Below are 10961 nucleotides of genomic sequence, written 5' to 3'. Positions count from 1 at the left end.
ACCTAGTTTCCCCCCGAATCTATGAATTTAATCTAGCCTTATTTAAAACACTAGAAGTCTCTTTTAAAGTTAGGCAGGTTGATTCTGAGGTTCAAACGAAAAAAAAATGTGAAAAGATCCAGAACATTTCTGAAAAAGTAAGAGGAAACCAGCACTTCTGCATTTGAAAACTGATCATAAAAGTATAGTTTTCAAACAGTTTGGGGCTGGCCCATAAATGGACAGACAACTGGTTAAAAGGGACAGATTAGAGGAGCCAGAAATACATGTGGGAATTTATATCTTTTTTTTTTTTTAATCTGAGACGGAGTCTTGGTCTGTCACCCAGTCTGGAGTGCAGTGGCGCAATCTTGGCTCACTGAAACCTCTGTCTCCCAGATTCAAGCTATTCTCCTGCCTAAGCCTCCCAAGTAGCTGGGATTACAGGCACACACCACCACACCTGGCTAATTTTATGTATTTTTAGTAGAGACAGGGTTTCACTGTGTTAGCCAGGATGGTCTCGATCTCCTGACCTTGTGATCCGCCCACCTTGGCCTCCCAAAGTGCTGGGATTACAGGCATGAGCCACCACACCCAGCCGGGAATTTACATCTTAACAGTGGAATTTCATATCATTGAAAACGAGATGAACTTTTCTCCATAAAACTAAGACACTCAATAGCCATCTGGAAAGGTATAAAGTTAGAGGTAGATTGGAGATTTATTATTTATTTATTTATTTTTTGAGAGAGCGTCTTACTCTGTCTCTCAGGCTGGAGTGCAGTGGCGTCATCTTGGCTCACTGCAACCTCCACCTCTTGGGTGGAGGCGATTCTCCTGCTTCAGCCTCCCAAGTAGCTGGGATTACAGGCATGCACCACCATCCCCAGCCTAGATGGCAGATTTAAATGTCAAAAACGACACCTTAGGCAGGGCGTGGTGGCTCACGCCTGTAATCCCAGCACTTTGAGAGGCTGAGGCAAGTGTATCACCTGAAGTCAGGAGTTCGTGACCAGCCTGGGCAACATGTTGAGACCCCATCTCTACTAAAAATACAAAAATTAGCTGGGCATGGTGGTGCATGCCTGTAATCCCAGCTACTTGGGAGGCTGAGGCAGAGAATCACTTGAACCCAGGAGGCAGAGGTTGCAGTGAGCCAAGATGATGCCATTGCACTCCAGCCTGGGTGACAGAGAGAGACCCTGTCTCAAAAAAAAAAAAAGTTCATAACTCATGTAAGTTATGAGTGGCTAAATTCCTAGCATTACATTTTATTTGTATTAATATCTATTGGGCTCACTGTTAACACAAGGTTTGGAACAGAGCCAGAGTTAAATGTATAAATATGTATATTTGCTGTGTGAAGGATTAATTGTTCCTTTTCGACTCTCAGAAACCTACATCCTCCTACTCCAACATCGTTCCTGACTGGCAAACTCCTATAACGCCCTGGCCCTCAGTTATCTCATCAAACCTCCCCACCTTGGGTGTTCCATCTCACCCAGAGAAAAGTCCCAAGTCCCCGCCAGGAGCTTTGAGCTCTTGTAAGATCTGGCTGTCACCTCCTTTCTCGCGCAGCCAGCTTTTTCTTGGGTTTCTTCTCAACACTCCCTTGCTCCCTCTGCAGCCAGGCACCACTGGTTTCTGCTGTTCTTCAAATACACCAGGCAAGCTCCAGCCTCAGGGCCTTTGCACCGACTTGTTTTGTTTTTTTTTTGAGGCGGAGTCTCACTCTGTCGCCCAGGCTGGAGTGCAGTGGCGTGATCTCAGCTCACTGCAAGCTCCGCCTCCCAGGTTCAAGCAATTCTGCTGCCTCAGCCTCCCGAGTAGCTGGGATTACAGGCACACACCACCACACCTGGCTAATTTTTTTGTATTTCAGTAGAGACAGGGTTTCACCATGTTGCCCAGCTGGTCTCGAACTCCTGAGCTCAGGCAATCCACCCGCCTTGGCCTCCCGAAGTGCTGGGATTACAGGCGTGAGCTGCCATGCCCGGCCACACTGACTGTTCTTCCTGCTTGGAACACAGTCCCTCACATATTCATAAGGTGGCTTTCTTACCTCCTTCAGGTCTTTGCTCAAAATGTCACCTCCATGGAACCTTTACTTGGCACACTGTAAATTATAACATCCTCTCCTAATACACACTCTCTATGCCTGTCTCTCTCGCTCTCTCACTCTTTTTTTTTTTGAGACAGAGTCTCACTCTGTCACCCAGGCTGGAGTGCAGTGGCATGATCTTGGCTCATTGCAAGCTCCGCCTCCCGGGTTCACGCCATTCTCCTGCCTCAGTCTCCCGAGTAGCTGGGACTACAGGCGCCCGCCACCACGCCTGGCTAATTTTTTGTATTTTTAGTAGAGACGGGGTTTCATCGTGTTAGACAGGATGGTCTCAATCTCCTGACCTCGTGATCTGCCCACTTCGGCCTCCCAAAGTGCTGCGATTACAGGTGTGAGCCACCGTGCCCGGCCCTCTCTCTGTCTTTTTAATTTAATTTAATTTTTTCTTTTGAGATGGGATCTCACTCTGTCTCCCAGGCTGGAGCGCAGTGGTATAATCACAGCTCACTGCAGCCTCGAACTCCCAGGTTCCAGGAACCCTTCCACCTCAGCTTCCCGAGTACCTGGGACCACAGGTGTGTGCCACCACACCCGACTAGTTTTTTTTTTTTTTTTTTTTTAGAGATGGGGTCTCACTTTGTTGCCCAGTCTGGTTTCAAACTCCTGGGCTCAAGCAGTCCTCCTGCCTTGGCCTCTTAAAGTGCTGGTATTACAAGTGTGAGTCCCCACGTCTGGCTCTTCTCTGTCTTTCCTGCTTTATTTTTCCCCGTAACCAATCCTGATCACCACATGACATATTATATGTCTAATTTATTTGTTCCTGCTCTGTCGGCCCAATACAGTGTCAACTTTTGGAAATTAGGGGATTTTGTCCGTCTCATTCATTGCTGTCTATCCCCAGAGCCTAGACTCCAACCAACAAGTAACTTAGCCAAGGCCGGACGCGGTGGCTCACGCCTGCAATCCCAGCACTTTGGGAGGCTGAGGCAAGTGGATCACTTGAGGTCAGGAGTTTAAGACCAGCCTGGCCAACATGGTGAAACCTCGACTCTACCAAAAATACAACGAAATTAGCCAGGCGTGGTGGCTCATGCCTGTAATACCATCTACTCAGGAGGCTGAGGCAGGAGAATCGCTTCAACCTGGGAAGCAGAGGTTGCAGTGAGCAGAGATGGCACCACTGCACTCCAGCCTGGGCAACAAAGTGAGACTCCATCTCAAAAATAAAATAATAATAATAAATAAATATAAATAAATTATTTAAAAAAAAAACCACCATCGTCCAGGAGCAGTGGCTCACGCCTGTAATCCTAGCGCTTTGGGAGGTCTAGGTGGGTGGATCACCTAAGCTCAGGAGTTCGAGACCAGCCTGGCCAACATGGTGAAACCCCCTCTCTACCAAAAATACAAAAATTAGCTGGGCGTAGTGGCGGGGACCTGTAAGTCCAGCTACTCAGGAGGCTGAGGCAGGAGAATCATTTGAACCTGGGAGGCGGAGGTTGCAGTGAGCTGAGATCACGCCATTGCACTCCAGCCTGGGTGACAGAGAGTGAGGCTCCATCTCAAAAAAAAAAAAAAAAAAAAAAAAAAAAAAGGCTGGGTGCAGTGGCTCATGCCTGTAATCCCAGCACTTTGGGAGACTGAGTCAGGAGGATTGCTTGAGTTCAGGAGTTTGAGACCAGCCTGGGCAACATAGTGAGACTCTGTCTCTACAAAAAAAAAAAAAAAAAATTTAAGTTAGCTAGGTGTGGTGACATGCTCCTATAGTCCCAGTTACTCAGGAGGCTGAGGTGGGAAGATTGCTTGAGCCTGGGAGGTTGAGGCTGCAGTGAGCCATGACTGCGCCACTGCATTCCAGCCTGGGTAACAGAGCAAGACCTATCTCAAAAAAAAAAAAACAAAAAAAACTCACTAGCTGTGTGGCCCCAGGTAAGTGATTTAACTTCTCTGGTCCTCAGTTTTCCTGACTATAAGATACAGGAACTATTCAATAAATACTTGTTGAATGAATAAATGGTTGAATCAATAAAACATCTAACTCATGGACTGTTGTAAAAATTAGATGACTTAGTACACATAGAAGGCTTAGAATATTTTAGTATGCCCTATGCAAAAGTTAGCAGTTATTTTTAAAATAGTATTATTTGTGGTTATTATATGCATCCATCAAGATTTCTCTCAAATGTCACCTCCTGCGGGAAGCCTTCCCAGATGAGACCAGACAGATGAATTCCTTTATGGAGAATTAATCAGAGACGTTGAAGAGTCAATTAATAAAAAGGTTACTCATACAGTAATGATGTCAGTCAGGCATCTCAGGGCCTCCAAAGGACTTTATGCAGTTCTCTCTTTAAACTCTAGCAAAACATGTTCCAGGAAAACTAAGCCCACTTGATATATTCTGTATTCTACACCCCACACCAGGATCAGAACACATCGTGGTAATTATAGGGCTTCTCTCCCTGCCTGTAAACAGACTGAGCTAGCCTGTCGTAACCACTGGACTGAGCTCCTCAAAGCAGAGCCTGTCTCACTCACTCACTCCTTCCTTTCTTCCTTCCTTCCCCTCTCCCTCCCTCCCTCCTTCCTTCCTTCCTTCCTTTCTTTTTTTTTTTTTTTCTTTAATACACAGAGTCTTGCTCTGTTACCCAGGCTGGAGTGCAGAATCGTGATCTTGGCTCACTACAACCTCCGCCTCCCGGGTTCAAGCGATTCTCCTACCTCAGCCCTCCAAGTAGCTGGGACTACACGTGTGAGCCACCATGCCCTGCTAATTTTTTTACTTTTAGTAAAGACAGGATTTCACCATGTTAGCTAGGCTGGTCTCGAACTCCTGATTTCAAGTAATCCGCCTGCCCTGGCCTCCCGAAGTGCTGAGATTACAGCTGTGAGTCACCGCGCCTGGCCTATTCCTGTTTTCTTAACGCTCCTCTCTCCCACTGGGCCGTGACTGCCTCCAAAGCAGAGATGTGTCCATTTTTATTATTATTGTATGTCCAGGGCTGGGCACAAAGTGCAACACCTAGTAGGGACATGAAAGGCTGGGCACAGTGGCTCATGCCTGTAATTCCAGCACTTTGGGAGGCAGAGGCGGGAGGATGGCTTGAGGCCAGGAGTTGGAGACCAGCCTAGGCAACAGCGGGACCCCATCTCTATGAAAAAATAAAAGATTGACAGTTCAATGTCACCTCTGATAAGCCTTCCCTGACCACCCCTGTTACTCTGTAGCCGCATGTCCTGCTTTATTTTTCTCCAAAGCATTTATCATCGCTGGGTTTATTTCTGTTCGGGCTTTTCTCACTGGATCGTAAACTCCATGAGGACAGGGCTTTGTCAATTTTACTCAATACCGTATTTTACAACATTCCTATTGCTGGGATCTCAGTATGCACTACTCACATATTTGCAGAATTTGAGTGCCACATAAGTGACCACGTGGGCAACGCCTTCGGGGCCTTAAGCCGCGCCATTTTTGGGGCTAGGATTGGTTGGACCCTCCGTCACGTGACATGCAGTCGCCGGACCGCCTTTGAGTCTCGTGAGGTACTTTTGGTCCCAGGCTCGCGCGGACGAGGTACTACGCAGGCGTGGGAGGGTCTGCGCATGCGCAGAAGCACCCCGGGCGTGCTGCCGGTGGCGGTTGGTGGCGCGCGGGTCCAGCGGGCTGTTGGCGTCAGCAGGACCGGAGCTGAGGCAGGAAGAGCCGGCGCCATGGTGGAGAAGGAGGAGGCTGGCGGCGGCATCAGCGAGGAGGAGGCGGCACAGTATGACCGGCAGATCCGCCTGTGGGGACTGGAGGCCCAGAAACGGTCAGGGCCGGCGGGGCTTGAGGCCGCGAGGGTCTGGAGGGGGCGTCTATTCTGAGGCGTTTGCGGCCCGGAAGTAGCTGGAAGGTGTGATTTGAAGGGAGGAGGCGGGAATTCTGTGCTCTGGGATCATCTCGCTCTTGATGGGACTGGAGGAGTTGATTGGGGATGTTTCTGGAAGGTCTGGGAAGTGGTTGGGAGGGCCGTTCCGAAAGATGGGAGCTCTGAAGGGGGCGTTGGGGGGAGTCCTGAGAGAGCGGGAGAGTTTAAACTCAGGAAATCCGAGGCCCGAAAGCGGTGATTGTGGGGTTTGATCGCGGTTAGGGGATAAGAGGGGCTGGGGATACGTGGAAAGGGTGAGGTGAGGGACGTAGTTCATTCATTCGAGGGTGTGGGACCTGGTTCCGTGCTGGACACGGGGGAGACTCGACTGGCCAGCCGGACAGACGGGAGCTTATATTCTTGTGGGAGCTCAGGGGCGGGCCAGTCTGAAAGAATGCGGGTTTTGAGGAGTTTTGGAGCAAGTTATCTCAAATGGGAATCTTGAGAGGCTCGGAGAGTCTGGAGGCGGACGGCAGTAGGCTCCCGAAAAGGTTGCTTGTGTCTGGTATGGGGCTGTGTCTTGATAGGACAGGAGACGGAGTTTGGGCATTGTGGAGTAGCTTAGGGATTTTTTTTTTTTTTTTTTTTTTTTTTTTTTGAGACAGTCTCTCTCTGTCGCCCAGGCTGGAGGGCAGTGGCGCGATCTCGGCTCACTGCAACCTCTGCCTCCCGGATTCAAGCGATTCTCCTAACTCAGCCTCCCGAGTAGCTGGGATTATAGGGGCCCGCCAGCACTCCCGGCTAATTTTTGTATTTTTAGTAGACACGGGGTTTCGCCATGTTGACGAGACTGGTCTCGATCTCCTGACCTCAAGTGATCCACCCGCCTCGGCCTCCCGAAGTGCTGGGATTACAGAAATGAGCCACCGCGCCAGGACGTCTTTTGTTTTGTGCAGCTGGGTGATCTCGGCTCACTGCAGCCTCTGGCCTCCCGGGTTCAAGACTTCCTCTCACCTCAGTCTTCTGAGTAGCTGGGATTACAGGCTCGCGCCACCATGCCCGGCTAATTTTTGTATTTTTAGTAGACACGGGTTTTCACCACGTTGGCCAGGCTGGTCTCGAACTCCGGACCTCAAGTGATCTGCCCGCCGCAGCCTCCCAAAGTGGTTGGATTACTGACGTGAGCCACTGTGCCCAGCTTATTTTTTTTTTTCCTCTCTGTTGCCCAGGCTGGAGTGCAGTGGTGGGATCACAGCTCACTGTAGCCTCAACCTCCAAGGCTCAAGGGATATTCCCTCTTCAGCCTCCCAAGTAGCTGGGACTACAGGCGTGCCCCACCACATCATCGGACTAATTTTTGTATTTTTTTTTTTTGTAGGATGGGGTTTTACCATGTTGCCCAGACTGGTCTTGAACGCCCAAGCTCAAGCGATCCTCAGCCTCAAGAGATCTCCTCCCCCCAACTGAGACTCCTAAAATGCTGGGATTACAGGCATGAGCTACCATGCCTGGCCTCACTGATCAATATTTTTACTTAGCTCGGACGCAGTGGCTCACACCTGTAATCCCAGCACTTTGGGAAGCTGAGTTGCGGGGAGGGGATCTCTTGAGCCCAGGAGTTTGAGACTAGCCTGGGTAACGTTGCCAAACCCAGTCTCTACAAAAATACACAAATTAGCCAGGCATGGTGGCGTGAGTTTATAGTCCCAGCCAGTCGGGAGGCTGAGGTGGGAGCATCACCTGAGCCTCCCCACGAGGCGGAGGGTGCAGTGAGCCGTGATCACGCCACTACACCCCAGCCTGGGTGACAGAGTGAGGCCCTGTCTCAAAAAAAAAAAATCCACAAGCGTGTGTATATGTGTCAGTTATTAAAGGATGGTGAAGTGGGTTGGTTGTTTTGATAGGTTGGCCAGGGAAGGGCTCTGAAGAGGTAATATTGAGTCTCAGACTTATATGAAGGGAAAGAGCCCTGTGGTCATTTGGGAGAACTTTCCTAGCTAAGAGAACAGCAAGTGCAAATTTCCAGAGGCCCAGGCATGATTGTCAAATTAGAGAAATAAGGTGGCAGGAACCAAATGAGTTGAGGAGTAGCTTTTATTCTAAGTGTGTGGGAAAACCTGTTGGAGTGTTTTGAGTGTGGGAGTAACATGATCTGTTTTTTTTGTTTTTTTTTTTTTTTGAGACGGAGTCTCGCTCTGCCGCCCAGGCTGGAGTGCAATGGCACGATCTCGGCTCACTGCCGTTGCAGTGAATCCGCCTCCCAGGTTCAAGCGATTCTCCTGCCTCAGCTTCCTGAGTAGCTGGGACTATCGGCGTGTGCCACTACACCCGGCTAATCTTGAGTATTTTTAGTAGAGACGGGGTTTCACCATGTTAGACAGGATAGTCTCGATCTCCTGACCTTGTGATCCGCCTGCCTTGGCCTCCCAAAGTGCTGGGATTACAGGAGTGAGCCACTGCGCCTGGCCTGGTTTGTGTTTTAAAATGATTGCTCCAGAATAGGTTAAAGTGGGCAGAAATCGAAGTAAAGATTCTGGCTGGACTGTTGCAGTAATCCAGTTGAGATAAAAATATTGGTGGCTTGAAACTCAAGAGAAGGGGTCAAATATATATATTCTGGATATATTTTGAAGGTAGAAGAGGGAACAGAATTTGGGGCAGAAGTCCAGGATGACACCACTGTTTTTGGCTTGAGCACCTACCTGGAACGATGGAATTGCCATTTTGAAAGATATGGAGAGCTGTAGGTTTGGTGGGGTCAGGGAAGAGTCAGTTCTCTTTTAGGTTTCAGATTTGTTTTTTTTATTTGTTTGTTTTTTTTGAGATGGAGTCTCGCTCTGTCGCCCAGGCTGGAGTGCAGTGGCAGGGTCTCAGCTCGCTGCAACCTCCACCTCCCAGTTTCAAGCAATTCTCCTGCCTCAGCCTCCTGAGTAGCTGGGATTACAGGCGCCCGCCACCATGCTCAGCTAATTTTTGTATTTTTAGTAGAGACGGGGTTTCACAATGTTGGTCAGGCTGGTGTCGAACCCCTGACCTCGTGATCCACCTGCCTCGGCCTCCCAAAGTGCTGGGATTACAGGCGTTAGCTGCCACGCCCAGCCTCAGATTTGTTTTTTTATACAACTAAGTAGAAATATGTGAGGGGTTGAGTTCAGAGGTAAAATTTGGGTGATGGTGGATATTGTGTGAGTACAGAGTATAGAATTAATGGAGGGGTTGGGGAGGCAGACACGTCAGGAGAATTTAGTTTGAGGGGGTGGGAGCTTTCAGAAGGTTTTAGAGGGTGCAGTGGTGTCATGGGAATTACCTCAGGCTCATTTCAGATCTGTGGGGTCTTCTTTGATGGGGTGGGGGGATGTCATCATGAGGCATTAACATTGGTGGGAGGGTTGAAGGCACCTGGAATAGATTGGGAATTAAGTGATGAGAATGTGCCTCTGGACATAGGTGGGCTGCATTGATTTTAGGGACTGCTATTTTCTGGATGGAGTGGAAAGAGGATTTATGTGAGTTGGAGGAAACTTTGAGGAAGCTTGGTGTGTTCTGAGGTCCTAAAGGGTTGGGGAGGGGATTCTAAGGTACTGGAAGGGTTAATCGAAGGGGTTTGTGGCAGCAGATAGTTTTGTTTGAGTGGGGCAAAGTTGGTGAGGTTTAAACTGGAATGTAGTTAGGGAACTTTCAGAGGGATATTTTTCTGAGAAGCAGTGAAGAATGGATGGGGGCCTCTGAGTGGGAGATGACCTAAGGAACAAGTCAAGGTCAGGGCATGGAATTTGTGGGAGGTAGGAATTATTCTGAGGGAGTAGAACTGTACCGAATTTGGTGGAGAACATGAAAAGGATTGGCTGGGGGTTGCAGGAGGGAGGGAAGAGGTTATTTGTAATTTGTACTCTATCTTTAGACAGTCTTAGAGAGTTTATTAAAGTATTTTTTGTCCATTTTCAGCAGAGGTTTTTAGAAATTAAAAATTTTTTTTGTATGAGCACATAGTAGGTGTATACATTTTGGGGGTATGTGAGATACTTTGATACAGGCATACAATGGGTAATAATCACATCAGGGTAAATGGGGTATCCACCACCTTAAGCACTTAGCCTTTGTGTTACAAACAATCCAATTATATTCTTTTAGTTGCTTTGAAATGTACAACAAATTATTGTTGACTGTAGTCACCCTGTTATGCTATCAAATACTAGATCTTATTCATTGTATTTAATTATATTTTTGTACCCATTAGTCATCCCTCCTTCCCCTCCACCCCCCACTACCCTTCCTAGCCTCTGGTAACCCTCAGTCTACTATCTGCATGAGTTCAATTGTTTTAATTTTTTTAGTTCCCACAAATAAGTGACAGCATGCAAAGTTTGTCTGTCTGTGCCTGATTATTCCACTTAACATAATAACCTCCAGTTCCCTCCCTGTTGTTGTAAATGACGGATCTCATTCCTTTTTTTTTTTGTAGACAGGGTCTCTCTGTCGCCCAGACTAGAGTGCAGTGGTGTGATCACAGCTCACTTCAGCCTTGACTTCTTGGGCTCAGGTGATCCTCCCACGTCAGCCTCCCAGTAGTTGTGACTATAGCACATGCCACAAGCCCAGCTAATATTTTAGTACAGGTGGGGTTTCACCAGGCTAGTCTGCAACTCCTGGGCTCAAATAATCCTCCTGCCTCCCTGCAAAGTGCTGGGATTAGAGGCGTGAACCGCCATGCCCAGACTTTGTACCACGATTTCTTTTTTTTTTTTTTTTTTTGAGATGGAGTCTTGCTGTGTCGCCTAGGCTGGAGTGCAGTGTTGCAGTCTTGGCTCAGTGCAAGCTCCGCCTCCTGGGTTCACACCATTCTCCTGCCTCAGCCTCCTGAGTAGCTGGGACTACAGGCGCCCGCCACCACGCCTGGCTAATTTCTGTATTTTTAGTAGAGACGGGGTTTCACCTTGTTAGCCAGGATGGTCTCGATCTCCTGACCTCGTGTACCACAATTTCTTTATCCATTTGTCTGTTGATAGACACCTGGGTTGCTTTCAAATCTTGGCTATTGTGAAGAGTGCTGCAATAAACATGGGAGTGCA

At 48.4% G+C, this 10961-nt stretch overlaps 1 protein-coding gene across 2 annotated transcripts in view; it reads left to right on the top strand.

Annotated features, from left to right (window-relative positions):
• The first annotated feature begins 5561 nt into the window (after positions 1-5561).
• SAE1 (SUMO1 activating enzyme subunit 1) overlaps positions 5562-10961 on the top strand; it is an 88210-nt gene continuing 82810 nt past the window's right edge. Inside the window, exon 1 of one of the 2 annotated variants that reach the window (XM_055237493.2) lies at positions 5562-5853. In XM_055237493.2, the coding sequence (XP_055093468.2) occupies positions 5648-5853 (206 nt within the window). In that variant the 5' untranslated portion in view covers positions 5562-5647. The remainder of the gene's footprint in view (positions 5854-10961) is intronic. The other variant, XM_055237494.2, reaches the window with a different exon arrangement.

The sequence above is a fragment of the Symphalangus syndactylus genome, chromosome 13 (assembly GCF_028878055.3).
Source record: "Symphalangus syndactylus isolate Jambi chromosome 13, NHGRI_mSymSyn1-v2.1_pri, whole genome shotgun sequence".
In the NCBI taxonomy this organism is placed as follows: domain Eukaryota; kingdom Metazoa; phylum Chordata; class Mammalia; order Primates; family Hylobatidae; genus Symphalangus; species Symphalangus syndactylus.
Note: the sequence above shows the minus strand (reverse complement) of the source record. Positions and strands in the feature narration are given on the sequence as shown.